General features: G+C 46.5%; 1 protein-coding gene across 5 annotated transcripts in view; it reads left to right on the plus strand.

Annotated features, from left to right (window-relative positions):
* LOC103187635 (1-phosphatidylinositol 4,5-bisphosphate phosphodiesterase beta-1) overlaps positions 1-27,937 on the plus strand; it is a 228,872-nt gene that overhangs the window by 129,003 nt on the left and 71,932 nt on the right. For all 5 annotated transcript variants that reach the window (XM_042333662.1, XM_042333658.1, XM_042333660.1 and 2 more), the window contains exon 4: positions 26,131-26,271. In XM_042333662.1, the coding sequence (XP_042189596.1) occupies positions 26,131-26,271 (141 nt within the window). The remainder of the gene's footprint in view (positions 1-26,130; positions 26,272-27,937) is intronic.

A 27,937-nucleotide genomic window follows, 5' to 3' on the forward strand; every position in this document is an offset into this window, starting at 1 on the left:
CTCCACCTACTCCAGACCCACCACGATCTTCTACCGCCCCTGGAAGAAGTTACACCCACAATCCCTAACCGCTGCCTTGGAGTCCTCTGAACTCCTCTCCCTCTGGCCTTCAACCCTCACTGACCCCTCTTCTCCTCTCACCCTCCTCCACAACACCCTCTCCTCCACACTTGACACTCTTGTCTCCATCACCTGCGGTACTGTCTCCTACTCTCGCTCCTCCCCCTGGTTCACCACCCAACTCCGCTCACTGAAGAGCCAGGTGCGGGCCGCTGAACGCACCTGTCAAATCTGGCCTAACGGTCCACCGACAAATCTGGCTGGACCTCCTCAAAATCTACCGCTCCACTCTAGCCTCGGCCAAGTCGTCCTTCTACTCCAGGATAATCCTGGAGGCGAAGAACAACCCCAGGCTACTGTTTTCTACCACATCCCGACTCCTCCGTCCCCCCCGCCACCCCGCGCAGGTCATCTCCTCCAACCTTCACTGCGAGGAGATGCTGGATTTCCTTGAATCCAAAATCAAGGGAATTTGCTCCGCGGTCACTTCCCCTCCAACATCCACCCACCCCTCCACCCCCTCCCTCCCACACTCCGACTCCTACCCATCCTCCCCTATACACTTTCGTACCCGTTTCCCCACCCTCTGTCACCAAACTCATCCTATCCCTGAAACCCACCACCTGCTCCCTTGACCCCATCCCCACTCCACTCCTTATCTCCCAGCTCCACCTCTTTGCCCCACATATCACAGACATCGTCAACCTGTCCCTCTCCTCTGGCTCTGGTCCCATTTCCTTAAAAACTGCCACCATCACTCACACTTTGAAAAAAACCCTCCCTTGATGCGTCGCAGCTATCAAGCTACCGGCCCATCTCCAACCTCCCCTTCCTGTCCAAGGTCCTTGAACGAGTTGTCGCCTCCCAGCTGCGCTCTTTCCTCTCCACCCATTCATTATTCGAACCCCTTCAGTCGGGTTTCCGTGCTGCCCATAGCACAGAAACTGCCCTGGTCAAGGTCACCAATGACATCCTGACCATCTGCGACCAGGGCTCCCTCTGCCTCCTCGTCCTCCTCGACCTATCGGCAGCATTCGATACGGTCGACCATGCTATCCTCCTCCACCGCTTGTCCTCCCACCTCAACCTTCAAGGCCCTGTCCTTGAGTGGTTTAGGTCGTACCTCTCCCACCGTCTTCACTTTGTTTCCATGAATGGCTTTTCCTCAACCCCCCGCACCGTCTCGTGCGGTGTCCCTCAGGGCTCTGTCCTTGGTCCCCTCCTCTTCACCCTCTATATGCTCCCCCTCGGTGACATCATCCGCAGACATGGGGTTAACTTCCACATGTATGCGGATGACACCCAACTCTACCTTTCCTCCTCTACCCTCAACTCCACGACCACCGATGTCCTGACAGCTGCCTGTCCGACATCGAGTCCTGGACGAGAGACAACTTTCTTCAGCTCAACGTGCGTAAAACTGAGGCCCTCCTGATTGGCTCACGTCAGCGCCTCCGCACCTCAGGCGCTGACACCATCAGCATCCAAGGCTGCACTCTCCACCTCTCAAAGCCAGTCAGGAACCTCGGGGTTCTGTTCGACCCTGAGCTGTCCTTTCTTCCTCATATCTGTGCCACAACTGGCACCGCCTTCCATCACCTCCGGAATATCGCCAGACTATGGCACTACCTCACCCCTCACGCTGCTGAAACTCTGGTCCACGCCTTTATCACCTCAAGGCTCTCCTCGCCGGCCTTCCCGGCACCTCCCTCCACAAGCTGCAGGTCATTCAGAACTCTGCAGCTCGTGTACTGTCCCGCACCAGGCTTCGCGACCACATCACTCCCACCCTCGCTCGCCTCCACTGGCTCCCCATCCCCCAGAGGATCGAATTCAAGATCCTCATCCTCACCTACAAGGCCATTCATGGCCTCGCTCCCTCCTACCTCTCTGACCTACTATCCCCCTACCTACCTGTCCGTACCCTCCGTTCCTCCGGCTCCGGTCTGCTCCACATCCCCCGCCCCAACCGCCCTACCATCGGTGGCCGGGCCTTCAACCCCTAGACTCTGGAACTCCATCCCCTAGTGCCTTCGCCTTGCCTCCTCCTTCAAGACCGGTCTCAAGACCTTTCTCTTTGACCATGCCTTCAGCTCCCCTCTCGACTCTCTACCCCCTCCTCGCTCCCTCCCTTCCCTCACCCTGACCATTTCCCCCCTGCTCGGGTCCTGACCCAACTGTACACCGCCTTGGGACGTCCTCCCAACGTGAGGGCGCTCTATAAATGGAATCTTGTTGTTGTTAGGCAACTTTCCTTACTCCACACACCTCTGTTTATCTAGCAGTAAATGGGAACCCAGTTGTTAGTCGATTGGTGGATCTCTTTATGAAGTAATAATCCAATAAAGTAATAATTTTGTCACTCAATTCATGACTGTTTATGGGATGCTGCTGTGTTCAATTGGCTGCCATGTTTTGCCCACAAAATACAGTCACTCCATTTTACAGTATATCCTGTGAAGCGCTCTGTGACGTCTCAAAGACATGATAAGGCACTGTATCAAATGCAAGGATTATTATTATTATCTGGGTTAAGCAAATTTACCTTTAATCAGAGAAGTGCTTCTCTTGGCATTTCCCTGTAAATTCCAATAGCTGACTCCACTGGACAGCCAATCCAACATGGGCAATCCAATTTGCACCAGATCTTGTAAATTGCTGAAGATTCCTAAGGTAAATTGACCTCAGTCAAACTTCTGCTCAATCAGAAAATTTGTTTTCCATTGATTTTGTAATGGGAAACTATGTTATAGCATTTTCAATTGAGCAGTAACTTGACCTTGAGTCTTTTTGATTAAGTTGCATAATGTAGACACTGCTTCAGATGGATGTGGTAATTTACACAGAATTGAGGAGAGTAGTCGCTTACTTACATTTGTAACTGAAATGAGTATCAATCCATAACACTCACAGGTTCACAAGATCGGTTTGGGTGAAGAAAACCCTTTGGCCCATCTGATCTCCTCCCTCTAGAACACACACCCTACTATCCCCCCATCACAGCAACCAGCAGCTTTTTAAATGAGTCCCAGTGCCCTGGCCTCAACCCCACTTCCTGGTAACCTGTTCCTGTTGTTAATTACCCTCTGGGTAAAGAAACACTTCCTGGTGTCTGTTCTGAAATTACTCTTTCCAGCTCTAACCCTGTGTCCTCTTGTTCTCCTGTCTCATTGTGTCAGTAAGTATAGCCCTGTGATTACTTTCTCAATCCCATTTAATATCTCCTCCGTTTCTATGAGGTTCCATTGGGATTATCCTCGATACTGTCCTCTGGGAAGAAGGCTGTGTGCGAGGCATGATCCTGGGAGAAGGAACAGTGTTTTAGAGACACAGTATCCATAAAGGTCTCAGGCTGTCTCGGTCACTCATACTCTGGCCTCTTAGTCAGAAATTGTAGGTTTAAGCCCCACTTCAGGGACTTTAAGATCACAGTCTGTGCTAATGCTCCAGTGCAGCACTGGGGGAGCGCCACATTGTTATTGCTGTCCCTCGGTTGAGATGGTAAACCAAGATGCTGTCTGCCTGTTCAGGTGAAAGATCCCGCAGTGCTCTGTCATACCCAAGGTTTATTATGACATAAGGCTTACACTGAGATTGTGTTAGTGTTTCTGTGTGTGCACGCGCGTGTGTTATATAATAATAATTCTTGCATTTGATATAGCGCTTTTCACGTCTTCTAGACGTCCCAAAGCGCTTCACAGAATATACTGTAAAGTGAATTGACTGTATATTTGTGGGCGAACGCGGCAGCCAATTGCGCACAGCAATGTCCCACAAACAGTCGTAGATCGAAAATTACCAATTTATTATCGTTTTTTGTTTTGGAGGGATGATTGGTGCTTCTGCATTCGTTTGGGCACGTATATGTGTGTGCGTGTTTCTGTTAGTCATTCCGAAACCCTCGTGCGTGCCTTCTTCACTTCCCGGTTGGGCTATTCCAATGCTCTCCTCGCTGCAACATCCTCTCACAGGATTTCAAATCGCTTCATGCCCTCCCACCTCCCTACCGCTCCGATCTGCTTACCCCCATTCCACCACCCACTGCCTCCGCTCGGCTGGCTCCAGCCTCCTGTTTGTCCCTCACATTCAAAGCCCGCCATGGCCTCGCACCACCCTACCTCTGCGACCTCCTAACCCCTACCAATCCACCTATTCCCTCCGCTCAGCCGGCTCTGGCCTGCTCCACGTCCTCCGACCCACCCTCCACACCATTGGCGGGAGAGCCTTCAGGTACTCTGCCCCCAACCCCTGGAATTCCATCCCCCAGTCACTCCGCCTCGCCCCCTCCTTAGCCTCCTTCAGGTCCCGCCTCAAGACCCTCCTCTTCGACCATGCCATCGGCCACCCCCCCTTCCCCTCCCTCCCTTTCCCCCCAACTCCAGCTCGGGTCTGAAATACTGTACTCTGTCCAGCGCCTTGGGACATCCTCCCAACGTGAAAGGCGCTATATAAATGTAATCTTGTTGTTGTTGTCGCTCACGCCCTACGCTCCACCATCAATTCTGTGCCTTCAGCCACTACGCCCCGAAACTCTGGAAGTCTCTCCCTCAATCCCGCCACCTTGACCCCCTCCCTTCCTTTTTGATTGTGCTTACGAGCATCTTCCCCCCTCTCTCTCCCTGGCTCGGTGTCAGACTCCGCCACTGTCAATTACTCCGGGACGCTACCCTGCATGAAGGGCGCTTTATGAATGCAAGTTGTTGTTCTTGTGTGTATGTGTGTGTGAGTGTGTTTGTATATGTATGTGTTAAGAGAGAATCTATAACCAGGGGCACAGTCTTAAAATTAAGGGTCAGCTTTTTAGAACAGAGTTGAGGAAACATTTCTTCACTCAGAGGGCAGTGAATTTATGGAATTCACTACCCCAGAGGGCTGTAGATGCTCAGTCCTTGAACATCTTCAAGGCTGAGACTGAGAGATTTTTAAAAAATAGAGGGATTAGGGGATATGGGGATAGGGCAGGTCATTAGAGTTGGGTCTGAAGATCAGCCACGATCTTATCGAATGGCGGGGCAGGCTCGAGGGGCCGAATGGCCTACTCCTGCTCCTAATTCTTATGTTCTTATGTTCTTATGTTAATGTTTATGTTTCTGTATGTGTGTGTCATTGTGTTTCTATATGTCTGTGTGTAGGTGACTGTGTGAATGTACGTGTGTGTGGATGAGTGTATGTGTTTGTGTTTCTGTGTGTGTGAGAGTTTGTGCATGTGTGTTTGGGTGCGTATGTGTGTGTGGGTCTGTCAGAGTTTGTGTGTGTGGGTGAGTGTGTGTGGGGGTGTGCATGTGTGTGTTTGTGCAGGTGTGTCTGGGTGATGTATGTGTGTTTGTGTTTGTGTGTGTGTGTGAGTGTTTGTGCATGTATGTGCGGGCGTGTCTGTGCTTGAGTGTGAATGTGCGTGATGTGTATGTGTGGTAACCATAGTGGAATGAACACTCTGTATGAGGAGGTGACTTCTCACATGATTTCCAGTGTTAGAAGTTAATAGGGGGATTAAGGTGATTTGCAGCTTCCCTTTAAACTGTTAAAATTCCTTGTGACGGTCGGTCGTTTATCTTGTAATAATCGTGATTTTATTCTAACAGATTCAGGCTTGTACTGCTGCACTTACTGTGGCGATTTGAAAATGTAACATCGCAAATATCAACACGTCAAAAAACGCCTGACGGCTATAAAGATCCCACTTGATAAGACTTTGTTTTTCTGCAGACATATCATAGCTGTCACTTTGTCACATCTGTTCAAATATTCTGGTTTCTTTCAGACCTTTGCTACTGTTCATGTCCTGAAATAGCATCTAACATCAGATACTTTGCCTTCAAGTAATGAGAGACAACAGCAGTTTCTGTTTACATCAGGAAGACATCTCAAAGCGCTTCAGACCACTGTCTAGGAATCCAGGCCGGGGCGTGGGGAGGGAAGGGGAAGTGTCCAAAACACAGTTGAAGAGATAGCTCTCAAGGTGGGATTTAAAGTCTGGGTGGAAGGGGCACGGCAGACAGACTTCACGTTCAAGGGAGAGGAGTCAGGCTGGCTGTGCTCCAACGTAAATTATCATTGCACTCTCTGCAATGTTTCTAGTGTGGAGTAAGCATGGAAAGTGGTTGCATGGAGGGCGGGCTGCGGCCTGCGCTGACCTGTCACTGGAGTCCTGTAGCTCAGTGGTTAGAGCACTCGCCTCGCAAGCGAAAGGACCTGGGTTTGATTCCTGGGCAGGGTGAAACCTTAGGCAAGTTTCCTTACTCCACACGCTTCTGTGCACCTAATACTAAGTAGGAATCCGGATGTAAGTCGATTTGCGGATCGTTTTTCTGGGGGATAATAATTCCTTCAAAAAGAAATTATAATTTGGTTACTCAATCCATGACTATTTGTGGGACACTGTTGTGCAGAATTTACTGCTGCGTTTCGCCCACAAAATATACAGTCAATTCACTTTACAGTATATTCTGTGAAGCTTTTTGAGACGTCTCTGAGACCCGATAAGGTGCTATATCAAATGCAAGGATTATTATTATTATCATATCATTATGTACCCTAGAGGCAGAGTTCAACTTCATAGCAGGCAAATCTATTTGGCAAAGCCCCTCACATGAAGACCTAGATTGAGCAGCTGGTGCTGAGTAATAATAATAATGATAATAATCCTTGTATTTGATAAAGTGCTTTTCACGTCTTCTAGACGTCTCAAAGCGCTTCACAGAATAGACTAAAGTGAATTCACTGTATATTTGTGGGGGAAATGTGACAGCCAATTGCGCACAGCAGTGTCCCACAAACAGTCGTGGATTGAAATGACCAACTTATTGTTGTTTGTATGAAGAATTATTATTAGGCGTGTGGAGTAAGGAAACTTGCCAGGAATCGAACCCAGGTGTCTCGTTTGCAAAACGAGTGCTCTAACCACTGCACTACGGGACTCCAATGTAAATGTAAAAGAATGGGTTTTAAATTTTTAGGTTAACAAAATAAGCACCTTTCGATGCCTAAGTAAGCCTGGTACACGGCTTTGGACTCGGACCTTGAACGTCAAGGTGGTTGGCACGTCACAAGCTGCCGCATAAAGGTCCTCCCACCACACTGAAGGAAGATGGCTGTCAGATAGCTGATGAGGGAACTCTGAGGCTTGGGGTGACAGTTGTTGGAAGGTGATACCTGGAGTCCGAGTTTGTGCCATAAGTTTGTATATTTATCACCTGGAACCCACCATGATTGGGCTGCAGAGAGGGAAGCAGCTGCTGCTTAAACTCTGCACCTCCAACTGGTGTAACCATTGCTCAATGGGAAGGGACGTGTGTCTGACTTGTGGACAGGAAGATGGTGGCAATGCTCTCATGCATTTCATGCTGAGCTGTGTTGCCTGCAGGCAGTTCCTGGTACTTACCATCCACCTAGCGAGGGTTCAAACCCGTACTCGTCGGATGTCTCCTGGCGTGGGAGGGGATTGTAAGATGGGTCTCTTTGGTGCTTCCCCCATCACAACAATCAAATGTCAGTGTAAGCTGTGATCTCAAAGTCCTAATCCGGGGAGTTGAACCCAGTCTCAGAAATGAGAGTTCAAGTGCCAGGTTAAGTGATATGAAAGTGGAGCAGAATCCAATTTGACATAGAATAAACTTCATAAATTCTGCTCTTACCGGAGCCAGACTGTGGATCAGTGATGTGTTTCTAATCATAGGAAAAATAATAAGGTCTTTCAACATAGCACCAATTGCAGAGACAGAATTGCTTATATCAGCCGTGTAAACATTACTGAGTGTAACTTGAACACAAGCTGTACACAATGCCTCAAACCCCGTTACAAGGATGTGAAGTTGCCACATCATTCATCATATAATAATAAAATAATAATATTAATCCTTGCATTTGATATAGTACCTTCCCATGTCTTCGAGACGTCTCAAAGCGCTTTACAGCATATACTGTAAATTAAATTGACTGTATATTTTGTGGGTGAAACGCGGCAATTACACACAGCAGTGTCTCACAAACAATTGTGGATTGATATATTATATATCATATACTATATATCATATTATATTATAAGTGGGGTCTCCTCAGACTGAACTGGACCCAAGGTGACATGTTTGTCCACAGAATGTCGGAATCGAGCCGGCCCTCTGTGACAGTCTCCAGTCCGGTTCCTGAGCCGGGCAAGTCCTCAGTATTCCAGGGCACTGCTGATGACAGCACAGCCCAGCCTGGCTCATCGGCAGGACCTGGAAGGGCAAACCAGACACTGGGGGCATCCCACTCAGCTCCTGTTATCCCTGCAAGCTTTATGAATGCAAGTTGTTGTTCCTTGAGTGAAGGTATAATGTACCTTCACTTCTCTCTCCACCTCCTGTGTATTGATGGGTTCTCGCCCTCTAACCTGCGTTGGGTCAGACCTGACACCTTCATGATCTGTCTGGCTCAGCCACAGAAAGTTGTAAGGAACTCATTTTAAAACGCTTTGCCTCTTTTGCAGAGTATATTGAAATTCATTTTTCCCTTACAAACAAATTTACTTTGGGATTTTCCAAGGCAACAGGGTAAGAGGACACAGTTGTAAAGGGCAATTTCAGGACAGACCCAGTAAGTGTGGAGGGATGAGATAGGAAAGGCTGTAGGGTCTCTTCACCTGAACCGACCTTGTCATAATAATAATAATAATATTTTCATTAAACAATATACAAGTTTCCTTACTCCACACGCCTGTTTACCTAGCAGTAAGTAGGAACCCGGTTGTTCATCGAATCCTTTTAAAATCAACCTTTGAAAAAATTTGGTCACTCAATCCACGACTGTCTGTGGGACACTGCTGTGCACAATTGGCTGCCGCGTTTCGCCCATAAAATATGCAGTCAATTTATTTTACAGTATACTCTATGAAGCCCTTTGAGAATCTAGAAGACGTGATAAGGTGCTATATCAATTGCAATCATTATTATTATTATTTGATATAGCTCCATATCACGACATTGAGACATACCTACTTCCTGCTAGATAAACAGAGGGTTGTGGAGTAAGGAAACTTGCCTAAGGTTGAACTCCTACCCGGGTCGCGAGGCGAGCACGCTAACCACTGCACAACAGGACCCCTTAATTAAGACGTATGATCTTTTGCCATTAAGGCTGATCTGGTTCTGTGTGTGTGAACTAGCACAGCTCCGTGTCCAACATGTGCCAAACAGGTTGGAACAGAAGATGAGGGAAGCCCAGCTTGCTCTCTGATACTAACAACCTGTTTATTGCTGTTTCACACATTCACCAGGCTCCCGCAAGGCAGCCAGTCTGTGAGTGTGGCTGCTTGCAGTGCAGTAAGAATGTGTGTAGCTCTTTGCCGCATGCATTTATATATATTTATCATCCTGCTGTGTTCCCACCAGTGTCTCTGCTGTTTAATAACAATAATCCTTGCATTTGATATTGTGCCTTAGCACGTCTTCGAAATGTCTCAAAGTGTTTTATACTACAACAACAAGATTTCATTTCATTCACTATAAAATGAATTGAGTGTATATTTTGTGGGCAAAACGCCTTAATTGAGTAGATTGAGTGACCAAATTATAATTATTATTTTTTAATTTTTTTTTGAAGGGATTAATATTGCCCCCGGAAAGTGATCTGCCAATCGACTAACAACCGGGTTCCTACTTACTGCTGGTGTGGAGTAAGGAAACTTGCCCAACATTTCTCCCTGCCCAGGAATTAAACCCAGGTCCTCTCGCTTGCGAGGCGAGTGCTCTAACCACTGAGCTACAGGACTTCAGTGTCTCTTCTGGGAACCCACCAGTTCTGTGCCATGACCTTCCCCCATCCTCACAACATTGCTCAGCTACACGAGACCCTCATTCATCATATCAAGGCCTGATGACGCCAACGCCCTGCTTGTTGGCCTTCCCAATACTTCCCTCCACAAGCTGCAGATCATTCAGAACTCTGCAGCTCGTGTTCTCTCCCACACCAGGCACCATGACCCCATCACCCCCACCCTCGCCCGGGCTCTACTGGCTCCCCATCCCTCAAAGGATAGAGTTCAAAATCCTTGACCTCGCCTTCAAAGCCCTCCATGGCCTTGCTCCTTCCTAACCTCTGACCTGCTAACCCATTATCAAGCTGTCTGCTGCTTCCAGTCAGCAGACGTGGGCCTGGTCTACATCCCCTGCCCGGCTCCCACTCCCTCACCATCGGCAGACGGACCTTCAGCCTCTCTGCCCCCACCCTTTGGAACTCTATCAGACAGTCCCATCACATCGCCCCCTCCCTTGCCTCTTTCAAGGCATGTCGCAATACTCTCCTCTTCAACCACTCCTTCGGTCACCCTGCTACCCATGCCCTCCTGCTGTTGTATTGTTGTGTGCCTGCCAGTGTCTCAATGCTGTGGGTTTCTGTCAGGATGATGTGTTGAGGGCAGCTGCTCCCTCTGCTGGAGAATAATAATAATAATCCTTGCATTTATATAGCACCTATCATGTCTTTGAGACGTCTCAAAGCGCTTCCCACAATGTACTGTAAAGTGAATTGACTCAGTATTTTTTGGCGAAATGCAGCAGCCAATTGCATACAGCAGTGTCCCATAAACAGTCTTGGATTGAGTGACCAAATTATTATTATTTTTAAAAATTTGAAGCCCCCTGAAAAATGATCCACCAATTGACTAACAACCGGGTTCTTACTTACTGCTGAGTAAACAGAGGCGTGTGGAGTAAGGAAACTTGTCCAACGTTTTGCCCTTCTCAGGAATCAAACTCAGGTCCTCTTGCTTGCAACGCAAGTACTTTAACCACTAAGCCACAGGACTCCACCATCGGCCTGGCCTTGTTGTTCAGGGTCAGAGTGAGTCAACAATGTGCCCAAGTTATAATAATCCTGACATCTGACACAGCACCATTGAGGTGCTGTGTCAGATGTCAGGATCACATCATTGAGGCGTCTCAAATGAAATGAAGTTCAATTTATTAAGAGGAGTAAAGAAGCCGGCTATATGCTGGATAATAATATTCCTCACATCTGATATTGCGCTTTTCAAGTTGGAAGAATTCACTGTAAGATGACTGTGTACTTTGCAGGCAAATGTAGCAGCCAATTTACGCACAGCAATGGCCTACAAGCAGCAATAAAGTGAGAGGATCTAGGTTTGATTCCCAGGCAGGGTGAAGTGTAGTAAGTAGGAACCCGGTTGCTAGCCGATGGCGGATTGCTTTTTAATTCCTTCAAAAATAAATAATAATAAAAAATGTGGTCACTCAATCCACGACTGTTTGTGGGACATTGCTGTGTGCAATTGACTGCCACGTTTTGCCCACAAAATATACAGTGAATTCACTTTACAGTATATTTGGGGAGGACAAGTTTGCAGGGCTATGGGGAAAGCGCGGGGGAGTAGGATTGAATTGGACAGCTCTTTTCAAAGAGCCGGCACAGACATGATGGGCTGAATGGCCTCCTTCTGTGCTGTATAATTCTTTGATTCTAAAACCTGTGAAATGCTTTGAGACGTCAAAAAGACGTGATAAGATCCTGTATTATTGTAATGACACAGCTAGGAGCATATTGTGGTTGCCGGACACGGAACATTAAGTGAAAAGGGCAGTGCGCTGCCAGCTGTCCCCGGCCCACAGTGAAGTCCCACATTAACACTAACACAGAAACAATGGCTGCCTTTGCGATCTTCATGTTGCTGCTGAAGGCATTCACATGATGCATTGAGCAGGAAATATCTGGGTTTATTGTCCCAGCTGAAAGACATGATGTAAAGCATAATCGTTACTTGCATTCGCTGGGCAAAGATGAAGTTGAAAGCATCACTCTCTTCTTCACTTGTCCTTGAACAAACCTCCCATTTCAATGTGAGCTGTTCGGATAGATCGAGTTTCTCTAGCACTGGGCGGTGATGTGGAACAGTTTGAAATGTTTTGCCATGGTCGATGATGGTAGATGCAATGTAAGTATATTGAAGGTGTGTATACATGGGATTGAGTTAAAATGGTGGGAGCCAGCCAGTCCTCCATGACGGTCTATAGACTGGTACCTGAGCCTGGCAGGTCCGTAGTATTCCAGGGCACTGCTGATGACAGCACAGCTCAGCCTGGCTCATTGGCAGGATCTGGAAGGGCACTGGGGGCAGGGAGTCATCTAATTCAGCTCCCATTGACCCTGCAAACCAAAGCCCAAATGGGTAGGGTGGTCCCAACTGGACAAGCAGCGGGAAAGCTTACCAGATAGTGCTCTTGTGGCAATCTACGTGGTTTTAGCTGGTTAGACTCCAGCAGTTACCCAAACGCACACTCTGGGGTCCCCAAGCCTTGACTCGCGCCAACCTGTGCCAAATACTCTTCAGAATTAGCTAAGCAGGATGCATCCCTCTGGGGAGCAAGAGAAAGAGAGAGAGTGCACATGCCATTCCATTAGGTGGCACACAGAACTTCAGTTTGTTTTGGAGACTCTTAAGTACAGCGATGGGTTTCTGCACATGTCAGACACCCACCTGGCTGACCAGCAAAAATGAGAGCGAGGTGCTTTCAGCAACTTTCCTCCCATCTCAGCCTTCTGCTCGGTCTGTGTAAAGATGTTCTCCCAATGGTGAAAGGCGCTGGGTAAGTACAAATTGTGTCACTGCTGATTTCTAATGTTCACAGTGACTGGCTCAGCACCAAGCTCTGAGTTCTGCTGAAATCAGTAATTTCAATCAGGACCAGCAAATACGAGTTCACACTGAGTGACCTACTAATCTGGTTTGAAGAGAAGTATGGAATGTGAAACAGGGAATGGCTGGCGGTTATAGCAAATATATTGCTAGGTAGTTAATCCGATTGGGAAATGGGAATAGTGTGGAGAGCTGGCACGCAAATAATGGGCTCCTTCTATACTGGAATTTCTGGACGATCCACTGCAATTACCTTTTCAACTCAAGGCCTTGATACATTGTTTTTACGCGCCTCCTTTCTTAGTTTGTGTTTATTGAGACGTCTCAAAGTGCTTCATAGTGGCTGTGTATTTTGTATACAGCAGCCAGTCGGAGCACAGCAATGTTCCGCAAACAGCCATGAAGTGAGTGGCTAATTTCATCTGGGGGATTATTGGTCAGGACCCCGGAAGAGAGAAACTCCCTTCTCTTTTCCAATTGGCCACCATGTTTTCCTGTGAAATAGTCATTACACCTTACAGCAAATCCTGTGAAACTCTGAAACGTTTCAAGAATGTGATAAGATGCAGTATGCAATAAGGATTATTGTTATATCATCTGTTTTGAGACAGTTATTAAATAAAGCCAAGCAGTGAATACAAGACTGTATGTGTGCAATTGGCTGCCACGTTTCGCCCACAAATATACGGTCAATTCACTTTACAGCATATTTTGAGACGTTGAGAAGACGTGATAAGGAGCTGTATTAAATGCAAGGATTATTATTGATTATTTATGTAGAGTCCTGTAGCTTAGTGGTTAGAGCACTCACCTCGCAAGCGAGAGGACCTGGGTTTTAATTCCCAGGCAGGGCAAAATGTTGGGCAAGTTTCCTTACTCCATACAACTCTGTTTACTTAGCAGTAAGTAGGAACCCGGTTGTTATTCGATTGCTTTTCCAGGTGTCATAATCCCTTCAAAAAAATTTGTTTACTCAATAGAAGTTTTCAAAATTATGAAGGGATTCGATAGGGTGAACAAGGAGAAATTATGGGTCAGTAACCCAAAGATACCAATTTAAAACAGTTTTTAAAAGAAACAGGGGAGGTGAAGGGAATTTTTTTCACACAGCGAGTTGTTCGGATCTGGAATGCATTGCCTGAAAGGCTGGTGGAAGCCGATTCGATAACAACTTTTAAGAGCGAAGTAGATTATTATTTGAGGAGGATAAGTTTGCAGGGCTACGGGGAGAGCGCGGGAGAGTGGGATTGATTTGGAAGCTCTTTTCAAAGAGCCGGCACAGACACAATAGGCCGAATGACCTCCTTCTGTGCTGTACAATTCTATTAAATCCATTGTGTTTGTGGGACAATGTTGTGCGCAATTGGTGACCGCATTTCGCCCACAAAATATACAGTCATTTTGCTTTACAGTATATTCTGTGAAGCCCTCAAAGATGTCTCTAATAATAATAATAATAATCCTTGCATTTGATATAGAGCTTTTCACGTCTTCTAGACATCCCAAAGCGCTTCACAGAATATACTGTAAAGTGAAATGACTGTATATTTGTGGGCGATTGCTTCAGCCAATTGCGCACAGCAGTGTCCCATAAACAGTCTTAGATTGAAAATGACCAATTTATGATTGTTATTTTGTTTCGTGATAAGGTGCTACATTAAATGCAAAGATTATTATTATGTAGCTTTGATGCTTAGTTTACACATGTGACCTCCGCATACAAGTTATGCAGTCACCACAATTCACCCAGAGAAGTGTTTAGTGATAAGGTGCTGTATCAAACTTTTCTTTGCCGGCTGTCTGACACACACACACACAGAAATCCACCACCGTGCGTGTCTACAAATATCAAACCAGACTGGGAGTTTGTATGGACGTTCCAACGTTTCCACAATACATTGGAAATTGCTTTGGGTGCGTACTTTCTCCCTGGAGGGCCTCACCCTATTTATCTAGTTCCAGAGAGTATTAGATTAGTGGAGTCCTGTAGCTTAATGGTTAGAGCACTCGCCTCGCAAGCGAGAGGATCAATTCCCAGTAGGGTAAATCGTTAGGCTAGTGTCCTTACACCACACGCCTCTGTTCACGTAGCAGTAAGTAGTAACCCGGTTGTTAGTTGATTGGCGGATTGCTTTTCCGGGGGTAATAATCCCTCCAAAAGACATAAAAAATAATAATAATTTGGTCATTTCAATCCATGGACTGTCTGTGGGACACTGCTACAACAACAACAACTTGGATTTATATAGTGCCCTCCATGCTGGACGGCGTCTCAGAGCGCTTTACAGTAACAGATCCCAGGGCAGAGCCAGGGGAGGGGATAGGGGGAGGAGCCAGGGGAGGGGGAGGAGCCAGGGGAGGGGGAGGAGCCAGGGGGAGGAGAAGGAAGGTGACCAAAGGCGTGATCGAAAAGAAAGGTCTTCAGCAGAGACCTGAACATGGGAAGGGAGACAAAGGGAGTGAGGAAGGCAGTTCCAGAGCCTCGGGGCAGAGTTACTGAAGGCCCGGCCGCCGAGGGTGGAGCGGAGGACTCGGGGAAGAGGAGGAGGCCAGACCCGGAGGAACGAAGGCAACGGGTACTGTTTTGAGGAGAGAGGAGGTCAGAGAGGTGGGGTGGCCGGGGGGTGCAGAGGAGTGGAGGGATTTGAATACAAGGGTGAGGATCTTGAAATCGATCCTCTCTGGGATAGGCAGCCAGTGCAGTCTGGGAAGGACTGGGGTGATCGGGGACTGGAGTTTTATGTGGGTGAGAATGCGGCCGGCAGAGTTTTGGATGATTTGGATTTTATGGATGGTGGTGGATGGAAGACCAGCGAGGAGGGCGTTAGAGTAGTCCAACCAAGAGGTGACAAAGGCATGGACCAGGGTTTCAGCAGCTTTCGGAGAGAAGTATTGGTGGAGACGGGTGAAAGAAAGCGGTGCTGGTGAGGGACCAGATGTGGGGGAGGAAGGATAATTGGGAGTCGAACCTGACGCCTAGGTTGCGTACGGGTTTGGAGAGTTTTAGGGGGAGGTCGGTAGGTGGAGGAGGTGAGAGCCATGAGATTTTAGACGTTGACGAGAGCCAAAGAGTATGGTTTCCGTCTTGTCAAAGTTCAGCTGAAAGAAAGGCACACTCATCCAGCCCCTGCGATCCAACAGGCAGGCTGACAGAACATCAGGGGACTGGGGGTCGCAAAGAGAAGTGGAAAAATAGAGTTGGGTGTCATCTGCATACATGTGGAAGTGTATCCCATGTCTGCGGATGACATCCCCATGAGGGAGCATGTAGATCAGAAAGAGGAGGGGGCCAAGGATGGATCCTTGGGGTAAACCACAGGTAACCGGGTGAGAGTGGGAGGAGAAGCCATTTGTGCAGATGTACTGCTGGCGGTTTGTGAGGTAGAACTCGAACCAGACGAGTGCGGTCCCACTGAGGTGGATGCCGGAGGAAAGGTGGTGGAGGAGGATGACGTGATCGACTGTGTCGAACGCCGCGGAGAGGTCCAGGAGGACAAGGAGGCAGAGGGAGCCCTGGTCATAGATAGAGAGGATGTCATTTGTGACTTTCACAAGCACTGTCTCTGTACTGTGGACAGAGCGGAAACCGGACTGGAGGGGTTCGAAGAGGGAATGGGAGGAGAGGTGTGCGCGGAGTTGGTTTGCAACAATGCGTTCTAGAACTTTTGAGAGGAAGAGCAGAGTAGAGATAGGGCAGTAATGGCTGGGGTTTGAGGGATTTAGGGAAGATTTTTTGAGGAGGGGCTGATGACAGTAGTTTTGAGGGGGGCAGGGACTGATCCGGAGGAGAGGGACTGGTTGATGACATCAGCCAGTAGTGGGCAGAGGAGGGGGAGTTGGGTGACCAGCAAGTTGGTGGGGAGGGGGTCGAGGCAGCAGGTGGTGGGTTTCATGGAAGTGATGGTGGGTGAGAGGGAGGAGGAGAAATGGGGAGGAAGGAATGTAGGATGGGGATGGTGGTAGGAGCAGATGATGAGGAAGGTGAGGGGGACAGAGAGGGCGTGGTGATGGGTGTCAAGGGGCAGGTGGATGAGGCTGCCTGGCGGATGTTAAGTATTTTAGATGAAAAGAAGTCCATGACCTCCTCGCACTTGGCATTTGATATGAAGATTGAGGAGGCCCGAGGGGCGGCACGGAGGAGGTAGTGTGTGGTGGAAAAAAGGATTTTCGGATTGTGTTTAGCTTCCAAGATGATGTTGGAGTAGAAGGCCGTTTTTGCACGTGTCAAAGAACGACGGTAGCTGTGGAGATGCTCGAGCTACAGTTGGCGGTGAACTGTCAGGCCAGTTTTTGCTCGAGCAGCTGGGTTTGGGTCTTCAGGCGGCAGAGATGGTTGTTGTACCAGGGAGATCGGGTGGGTTTGTAGATGGTCCTGGAGTTCACGGGGATGAGGGAGTTGAAGGTGGAGGAGAGGCGATCATGGAGCAGCTGGACGGCTGCTTCAGGATCTCCATGGGTGGAAGGCCAGAAGGATAGGATGTTTGATGATGAGGGTCATCCAAGGGTCATCCTTTTTCCAAGGGCGGTAGAGGATGGTTGAGGGCTTGGTGGAGGAGAGAAGGATGTGAGAGGAGAAGAACATGAAAAAGTGGTCCGAGATAGCCTTGTCCGCTATGCTGAGGTTGGATATCTCAAGGCCATGGGTGATGACGAGGTCAAGTGCACGACCACGGTTGTGGGTAGGTGAGTTTATATGAAGGGTAAGATTTAGGGAGGAGAGGAGGGCAGTGAAATCGGCAGAAGTGGTGCAAGGGGAGTTTAGGTGGAGGTTGAAATCACCCATTATGAGCAGGAGTTTGGAGCAGAGGGACAGGGAAGAGAGGAGAGTAGAGATGTCTGTGTGGAAGGAGCTGGGGGGCTTGGGGTGGGGGGCGGTAGACAAGGAGGATTTTCAATGGGAGAGGGGGGTGGAAGAGGGTGAGGTGCTCGAAGGAGGGGAAGCAGCCAAAGGAGTAGGGGCTAAGACCAAGGGAGGCTTTGGAAATGAAGGCCACCCCGCTGCCACGTTGGTTGGACAGGGGATATGGTGGAAGGTGTAGCCTTGAGGGGAGGCTTCCACTAGGGGGACAGGGCGTGCAATTGGCTGGCGTGTTTTGCCCAAGCACTTTGAGACACCTCAAAGACGTGATAAGGCGCTACATTAAATACAAGGATAATTATCATTATTATTAGGCACAGTTTGGCTAGAGCCAAGGCTTGAGTGTGCATTGCGGTAACTGCTAGCGTTAATACACCACACACTCTAACATCCCCAAGCCTTGGTTATTGCCAACTGCACAGCTTGCCATTGAGGGCTCTGTGTCTGGAACCACCCTACCAGGTACGGCTTTGTTGGCCTTTGGGATTAAAATATATGCATTATTTATTATAAGTAAATTATCAGACAACCTGGGTAAATGAAGTAATTCCCCATTCCTCTGCGTGTCAAGCTTACATTCAGTTGAAAAATACCGCACAGATCTACTACTACACAGATGGCTTTCCAAATACAGCAACAGAAAGTCATCTATTTTGGCTGGAGCTGTGTTTAGCACTGTAAGCAAAGCTGTATAATGAGCTGGAATGTTCTTTTATGATTAGAAATGTTTTTCACATCTTCTCAGTTCAATGCTGTGGAGTCCTGTAGTTCAGTGGTTAGAGCACTCGCCTCGCAAACGAGAGGACCTGGGTTCGATTCCCAGGCAAGTCAAAACGTTGGGCAAGTTTTTCATGATGTACTTTGTTGAATGCCTTTTGAAAGGCTAAATATACTATATCAATTTAGACTCATCTGGCCCCTACCGTCTATGAGATTGTTCAGACACGTCCTACCCTTTCTGAGCTGTGTTGGCTGTTAGTTATTAGATTATTTTTATATAATTAATCTTCCACTTCTTCTCTGATGATTGACTCATTATATTTGCTATTATTGAGCTCAAGCTAATGGCTCTATTGTCACCTACATAGAACCATAGAATGATGGAATTATACAGCACAGAAGGAGGCCATTTGGCCGGCTCTTTTAAAAGAGCTACCCAAATCAATCCCACTCCCCCACTCTCTCCCTCTAACCCTGCAAACTTGTCCTCCCCAAATAATTATCTTCTCTCTTAAAAGTTGTTGTCGAATCGGCTTCCATCACTGTTTCAGACAATGCATTCCAGATTTGAACAACTCGCTGTGTGAAAAAATTTCTCTTCACCTCCCCTCTGTTTCTTTTAACAACTATTTTAAATCAGTGCCCATCCACCAGTGAAAGTAGTTTCTCCTTGTTGACCCTATCGAATCTCCTCATAATTTGAAAACTTCTATTAAGTCTCCTCTTAACCTTCTCTGCTCCAAGGAGAATACTCCCAGCTTCTCCAGCCTCTCCTGATAACTGAAGTCCCTCATTCCTGGTGCCATCCTGAAAAATCTGCTTTGCACCCTCTCCAATGCCTTGACATCCTTCCTAAAGTGTGGTGCCCAGAACTGAACACAGTCTCTAACTGAGGCCTAACCAGTGTTTTATAAAGGTTCATCATAACTTCCTGACATTTGTATCCTATGCCCTGTTTATGAAGCCTAGTATCCCGTATGCTTTTTTAACAGCTTTATCTCCCTGGCCGGCCACCTTCAAAGATTTACTTATATGAATCCCAGGTCTCTCTGTTCCTTCACCCCTTTTAAGATTGTACCATCAGCTTATATTGCCTCTCCTCATTCTTCCTCCCAAAATGCATTACTTCGCATTTCTCCACATTAAACTTCATCTGCCACATGTCTGCCCAATTTACCAGTCTGTCTACGTCCTCTTGCAGTCTACTATTATCCTCCTCACTGTTTACTACTTTTCCTAGTTTAGTATCATATGCAAAGCTGGAAATTGCACTCCCTGTGCCAAGTCCAGGTCATTTATATAGATCAAAAACAGCAGAGGTCTCAATACTGACCCCTGGGGAACACCACTGCACACTTCCCACCACTCTCTGTTTTCTGTCTCCCAGCCAGTTCTGTATCCGTTGCCACTGTCCCTTTAATACCTTGGGCTTCTATTTTGCTTACAAGTCTCTTATGTGGCAATTTATCAAACGTCTTTTGAAAATCCATATAAACCACATCATCAACTGCACTGCATTCATCCACCCTCTCCGTTACTTCATCAAAAAACTTTTATCAGGTTTGTTAAACATGATTTGCCTTTAACAAATCCATGTTGGCTGTCCTTTATTAAGCCATATATTTCTAAGTGAAAATTCATTTTGTCCCAGATTATAGTCTCTAGAAGTTTTCCCCATACTGACGTTAGCCTGACTGGCCTGTAGTTCCCGGGTTTATCCTTCTGCCCCTTTTTGTACAGGGGAGTAACATTTACAACTCTCCAGTCCTCTGGCACCACCCCAGTGTCCAAGGAGGATTGTGGCCAGAGCATCCGTTATTTCCACTTTTACTTCCCTCAGTAACCTAGGATGCATCCTGTCCGGATCGGGTGACTTATTTACCTTGAGCACTGACAATCTCCTCTCGGTTTATTCTTATCTCATCCAATTTCTCTACCCTCTCCTTCGATACTGGCATTGGCTGCATCCTCTTCTTTTGTGAAGACAGATGCAAAATACTCATTCAATACGTCAGCCATACCCTCTGCCTCCACAAGAAGATTTCCTCTTTGGTTCCTAATTGGCCCCACCCTACCTTTGACTAACCTTTTATTCTTTATATGCTTACAAAATACCTTAGGGTTTCCTTTTATGTTACCCGCTAATCTTTTCTCATACAATCTCTTTGCCCCTCTTATTTCCTTTTTCATTTCTCCTCTCTACTTTCTATATTCTATTGGATTATCTTCTGTATTTTGGACCTGACATCCAGGGAGGAGGTTTGGATGCCCTAATGTATTTTATTGTCTCCTCTTCTATCTCGCCTTCTTCAATATGGGAACAACATCTGGTGTTTCCAATCTGTTGGACCCTCCCCAGTGCTGACTGACTCCCTCATGCTGCCTGTCAGAGCTGCACAGACTCCTGCCTTGTCTCCCTCAATAATAATAATAAAAATAATCCTTGCATTTGATGGAGCGCCTTATCATCTCTTTGAGACATCTCAAAGTGCCTCACAGAATGTATTGTAATGTGAATTGACTGTATATTTTGTGGGCAAAACACAGCAGCCAATGTGTCCCACAAACAGTCATCGATTGAGTGACCAAATTATTATTATTATTTATTTTAATTTTTTTTAAGGGATTATTACACCTGGAAAAACAATACGTCAATTAACTAACAACCGGATTCCTACTTACTACTAGATAAACAGAAGTGTGTGGACTAAGGAAACTTGCTCAACGTTTTGCCCTGCCCTGGAATTGAACCCACGCTTAGAGTGTTCTAACCACTGAGCTACAGGATTCCACCTGGCAGGTCAGCCATCCCAGGGTATTTGTTGGTTTCAATTTAATTACTGAGCCTATCCAGTTTCAGCCTCACTGATTTCGAAGTCCTGGAGCTTAAACTGTACTTGCTATTGTTGGGGGCATATGTCAGAGATGACAGTGCAATGGACTGATCCAGGCTGAGACCGAGATGAATCAGCATTGTGATGAAGCACGTTATAGCATGTTACTGCATGTTATAGCATGTTATGGTATGTTATGTCATATAGTATGTTAAAGCATGTTATACTATATTACGCCTAACAATAATCCCTCCCTTGTTTAATAATAAACAAAAACAATAAGAAATTGGTCATTTTCAATCCACGACTGTTTGTGGGACGTTGCTGTGCGCAATTGGCTGCTGCGTTTCGCCCACAATGTTCCTGCCATCAAGGTCAATTCACCTTACAGCATATTCTGTGAAACGCTTTGAGATGTCGAGAAGACGTGAAAAGCGCTATATCAAATGCAAGGATTTATTATTATTATTAAAGCATGCTGTAACATGCTACGGACGGTATGTTATAACACGTTATAGCATGCTATAGCATGTTATAGTATGTTATGGCATGTTTTTTGCATGTTATTAGCATATAACACACTATAACATAGTATAATGTGTGCAATTGGCTGCCGTGTTTCGCCCACAAAATATACAGTTACTACACTTTACAGTATATCCTATGAAGTACTTTGAGACGCCTCGAAGACGTGGTCAGGCGCTATATCAAATGCAAGGAATATTATTATTATTATAGTATGTTATGGCATGTTATAGTACCTTTAGTAAGAGTGTGAGGGCTGTGATGGCAGGAACATTGTGTAGGTCTGCTGTCAGTCAAATCAGAAGAGTTTTCAAGAAACAAGAGGTGCTGTAGTTCAAACGTCAGTAACACCTGTTCATTGTGAGTGCAAAGGAGAAGGACAGGGAAGCCTCCCATTAGCAAGAACTGCCTGAAAGTGGAGCTGAGCATGTTGCCACCTGTTCAACAAATTCAGATTAACTATCAGCGAGGGAAAAGGCTATGTTTATTTACTGCCGGCAATCTTAAACCATCCCTGCTGACTGGATTCTACATCATCTTTGAGTCAAAGTTTTTCCAGGATTATTAAGCACATTATTAATTAAGGGGAAACTGTTTCTTCTGGCGGTTGGGTTGGTTACTAGAGGACACAGATTTAAGATAATTGGCGAAAGAACCAGAGGGGAGATAAGGAGAATTTTTTACCGAGAGAGTTGTTACGGTCTGGAATGTACTGTCTGAAAGGGAGGTGGAAACAGATTCAATAACAACTTTCAAAAGAGAACTGGATAATTACTTGAAAAGGAAAACATTTACAAGGGCATGGGGAAAGAGCAGGGGAGTGGAACTAATTGGGTAGCTCTTCCAAAAAACCCAGGCACAATGGGCTGAATGGCCATCTCTGTGCTGAAATATTCTATGATTCTATAAATTTTCGACATGGAGGCTTGAACCCCATGTTTTGAAGCAGAGACAAGAGTGTGATTGACTGTGCCTGGCTAACCATTGGCAACAGAGAAGAATGTTTAACTCACTGGTGTAAAAATAAAATGTTCTTCACAACGGTCTTTCACAGTTGAGGAAATACCCTTTGCTGTTACCCTTCAGTAATAAATGTTGTTTACGACAAGCCTGAGTGGGGATTTGGTACTAGTAGCCGAGCGGGCTGTTAACATGCAGATCCATTGTGTATGGTTTCTGGGCAATTCACCAAGCTCCAATGACGTCCTTTTAAGGGCCATAAGTAATGAAGGTTTTGCTATAATTCAGAGCACAAGTTCTGAGGGTGTTTGAGGGAAAGATTGACAAACAGCACCTCAAGGTGTTGACTGCAGAAATCTGCATCCTCTGCAGAAATCACATTGTCCATTTTTCTACTGGATATTTTGTTGGAGATATTTTACTGGAGATTAGGAATTAATCTTGCCCCGTGTATTTTTCCAATCAAATTTTTTGTAGTAAATATTAATCCATGCATTTTGTATAGCAACTCATCACATCATCAAAACACCTCAAAGCACTTCACAACATTTACTGAAATGTGAAACGAAATGTGTATTTTAGCCAATGTGCACACAGCACAGCCACACAAACAGTCATGAAGTCAATGATTGATTCTATCTGGGGGATGTCAAAATTTAGATCAAAAGAACGTAGTGTTGCTCAGCGTTAAAACAGCTAGGGTTTATCACAAAATGGGTTCTGATGAAGAAGATCCTTTGGTCTATCTGATCTCACCCCCCACAACACCCACCCTACCATAAGCCCTGTCCCCCCCATCAGAGCATCCAGCTCCTTTTTAAATGAGTCACAGTGTCCTGGCCTCACCCACCCACCACCACTTCTGGGTAACTTGTTCCTGTTGTTAATTACCCTCTGGGTAAAGAAACACGTCCTGGTGTCTGTCCTGAAATTGCCCCTTTACAGCTGTAACCCTGTGTCCTCTTGTTCTACTGTCTCAGTGCATCCAAAAGTAATAAACTGAATATGAGATTCCAGGTTGACAAAAGGGTTGTGGTAACTGCTGAAGTTTAAACAGTAGTGTTGCAGAAGGCAATTTCAGGACATGCACCAGGAAGTATTTCTTTACCCAGAGGGTAATTAATGACTAGAAGAGGTTACCAGGAAGGGTGGTTGATCTGATCTGTTCTGCTTATCCCACACTCCACCACCCTCTGCCTCCATTTGGCTGGCTCCGACCGCCTGTTCATCCCTCGTTCCCTCCGCTTCACCATCAGTGGCTGTGCCTTCAGCTGCTACGCCCCGAAACTCTGGAACGCTCTCCCTCAATCCCTCCGCTTTGTCCCCTCCTTCCCCACTTTCAAATCCCGCCTAACAACCTTCCTTTTTGATTGTGCTCACGGTCACCAATCCCCTCCCCCTTTCTCGGGGTCAGACTCCGCCACTGTCAAGCTCTCTGGGATGCTACCCCACATGAAAGGCGTGATATAAAAGCAAGTTGTTGTCGAGGCTAGGACACTGGGACTCATTTAGAAAGCAGCTAGATGCTGTGAATGGGGGAAACGGGAGGGTGGGTGTTCTGCAGGGATGAGATCAGGTGGACTGAAGGGGCTTCTTCACCTAAATGATCTTGAGATGATCTGGAGGTGATTTGTTGGTGAGAACCCAGCTAGCTGTATTGACTGTTATTGGGTTATTGGTTACTGGTTACTCCCTGAGTAGACAACGAGTTTAGACAGAATCAGCTCTTGTATTGCGACCTGAAGCTGATAACAGAATATAATTCATATTCTGGAGCTGGCAGTGAGGCAGTAAAGTGCATATCACCGTCAGCTTATTGCATCAGAGTAAAGGGTCGTTTCACTTCAAATATGTAATGATTTGCCTAGGGCGGTTGTTACGACAAAGACAGTTGGGGGACATTTAAAAGACAATTGGATAGGGATGGGAATAGCAGTAACAGTAAAAGAGGGTATTAATATAAGAAAAGCTCTAGCATAGAGGTTAGGAGGAAGGTCTTCACACACGGGGAGAGTGTGGAACTCAAAAAACATCAACATATTTAAGAGAAAATTTGGTGCAGACACGAGGGAGAGGGAAACAGAGGGGTGTAGGAGAGGGGAATGGAGGAGTGTAGGAGAGGGGAATGGAGGGCTGTAGGAGAAGGGAATGATACCTGACTTGTAGAGATTACGCACTGAGGTGATGGAGGGAGGGAGAAAAGTGAAAGTAAGGAAAAAAATATTATTTGGCTCTGATGCAAGTGGCGGGTTCGAGCAGCTGTAGTGGGAGAGGTCAGCTGTGTGTGCCATTACTCGAGCAGCAAACCAGGGCTGTCTCCTGATTTTATTACCCTGTGTGGTGCAGTGCAGTGAGCCCCAGTCATTCCCCCTGTATCTAGTCTTACCTCCGAGCTCTGGCTCCTCAAGCCTCGCCTGTTTAACAAGCTGTCTCTGCTGCCACCCGTGACTATAGCAGAATGTTAAACAACACAATACAGTTGACATTTACACAGCGAGTTTCCCATCAGGAGGAGGTCTCAAAGTGCTCGACACTGCAGGTTGGGCACTTAAGGTGGGAGTGGGAGCTCAAGAAGGAGGGGGAGGGGTAAAGATGACTGAAAGTGCGGTCAAAGACGTACGTCTTGAGGCGGGCCTTGAATGAGGTTAGAGAGCGAGGAAGTCGGAGGGACTCCAGGATGGAGCTGCAGAATGGCTGACAGTGGGCACAGTAGGGAACATGAAGCTGGCCGGCCGGTGCCCACTGAGTGGAGGGAGCAAGTGGCAGGTCGGGAGGATTGTAGGAGATTGTAGTTATAGGGTGGGGGCAAGACTGTGGTGGGATTAATCCTCTGGGGGATGGGGAGTCAGTGGAGCCGGGCAAGGGTGGGGGTGATGGGGTAACGGAACCTGTTCCAGGAGAGGACACAAGTTGCACAGTTCTGGATATACTGTTGTTTGTGGAGTTAGGCCTGTTCCGTGTGCTCATGCATCTAACTGACAGCTCATGTCTCGTCTCATGCCTTATTCCCCTAAATGACAGCTACATGTATGAGTATCTGGAAAACTCGGTTTATATAACTGTGCCTGTGAGGGACTGTGAGCTACAGCTTCTCCCGTTTGATCATATGAAATTCCGAGCTGACACATAGACTATTTTAAATAATAGAGTCCCGTAGTTTAGTGATTAGAGCATTCGACTCACAAGTGAGAAGACCTGGGTTTGATTCCTGGGCAGGGTGAAACGTTGGGCAAGTTTCTCTTACTCCACACTCCTCTGTTTACCTAGCAGTAAGTAGGAACCCGGTTCTTAGTCAATTGTCAGATTACTTTCCGAGGGTAATAATCCCTTCAAAAAAAATGATAATCTTAAATTGGTCACTCATCCACGACTGTTTGTAGGACACTGCAGTGTGCAATAGGCTGCTGCCGAAAGTATACAGCCAATTCGCTTTACAGTATATCCTGTGAAGTGCTTTGAGACATTTCGAAGACGGCATGAGGTGCTATATCAAATGCAAAGATTATTATAGTAAGAGAAAAGAACACATTCCCTTTGTTTTACAGGATCTCAAGCTCCGTGAGCTGCTGGATGTGGGCAATCAAGGGAATCGCCTGGAGGGGCGCATGTTCACTGTGGTGTATGGCCCCGACCTGGTCAACATCTCCTTCCTTAACTTCGTGGCCTTCCAGGAGGAGATAGCAAAGGTACCTGTTCACAGAGTGGTGCTAGCTTCACAACCAGTCCTGGCTGGTCTGCTGCTGAAGTCAGACATGCAGGGGTGGGTGGGGGTTTGCGGGGGGGAATAATGTCAGTGTTTCTTCTCACTCAATAAGCCCTGAGATCTACCCCAACTCAATCTCAGGCAATAAACCTGAAGAAGCAGTTTTAGTCTTGCACTGAACTCTATGACCCTCTCACCACTATTCCTCGCCCAGCTTGTTGCTGCTATTGTTTTCTTCAGCAAATAGCATGGAGACATTTAGTTGAGTGTAACTGAATTTAGCTGGATCTTCTTGCCATTTCCAAGCTGTGATTTTAGTTTTCCCGGTGTAATAGTACTGGTGAAGGCATATTGCTGATGACTGTTTATTTAATCGCTGCATCCAAATCATTTGGGTTTGATTGGAAAACACCATGTGGGCTCACAATATGAACAGAGTGGTCAGAAATGGTAACTGGTAAATGTGAAGACATGCTCCTCGTCCTAAAAAGACATTATAATAAAAATAATAATAATAATCCTTGCATTTGATATAGCGCTTTTCACATCGGGAGGACGTCCCAAAGCGCTTCACAGAACACACTGTAAAGTGAATTGACTGTATATTTGTGGGCGAATGCAGCAGCCAATTGCGCACAGCAATGTCCCACAAACAGTCGTAGATTGAAAATGACCAATTTATTATTGTTTTTGGTTTTGGAGGGATTATTATTAGGCTCTGTGTGGAGTAAGGAAACTTGCCCAAGGTTTCGCCCTCTGCCTGGAATTGAACTCAGGTCTCTCACTTGCAAAGCGAGTGCTCTAACCACTGAGCTACAGGACTCCACATTTATTAGCCCTGCAAGCCAAAGCCTTAACAGGTAGGGGTCTTAGCTGGACAATAGTGGGCAAATAGTGGGAGGAGGTGGGGGTATTAGCATGGTAGTAGTAGCGGGAGGAGGGTTTGGTGATGGAGCAGGAATCATTAACTCCCACTGACCATGGATTCCCTTCTCATTCTGAACCTGTCTAAAATCCATTCTGATTGCATTCCACGTATTGCTGTCATTATTGGATAGATTGTTGGTAGGTCAAGGAATTAAGGGATATGGGGAGAAAGCGGGAAATTGGAATTGAAAGGATTAGTTGAGGTACAGATCAGCCATGATCTAATTAAATGGCAGAACAGGCTCGACGACTGAATGGGCTACTCCTGTTTCTGTGTTCCTATTCTGTTGAATTTTGGCCAAAATATATTAAATTGTTAGTGAATTAGACTAAACACTTTAACACAAGGCCCTAAAAACCAGCATGGCTGTAAACAGTGGAGGATTTATAAAGGTGTCGGATGACAGCAGTTTCCCTTTTTTCTGTTATTCATTAAAGTGGAAGTCAAGCTTGATGTATCTATTGCATGGTTGAAATCATTTGCTAAGTAAGCACATCAGACTATGAGGCTTTTTATGTGGTTCTGTATTCAGTGCATGGGATTCTCCCAAAGCCACATGAAACGTGGATTTTCCTGGGTTGAATTGTTCACTGTAATGTCAATATTTCAAGAAATATAACTCAGAAACAGCAGACATGACTTAAACACTGACAAGATCACATGATCGGTTTGGATGAAGAAGACCCTTCGGCCCATCTAATCTCCTCCCTCCAGGACACCT

This window comes from Callorhinchus milii, unplaced genomic scaffold (assembly GCF_018977255.1).
Source record: "Callorhinchus milii isolate IMCB2004 unplaced genomic scaffold, IMCB_Cmil_1.0 Scaffold3, whole genome shotgun sequence".
NCBI lineage: Eukaryota > Metazoa > Chordata > Chondrichthyes > Chimaeriformes > Callorhinchidae > Callorhinchus > Callorhinchus milii.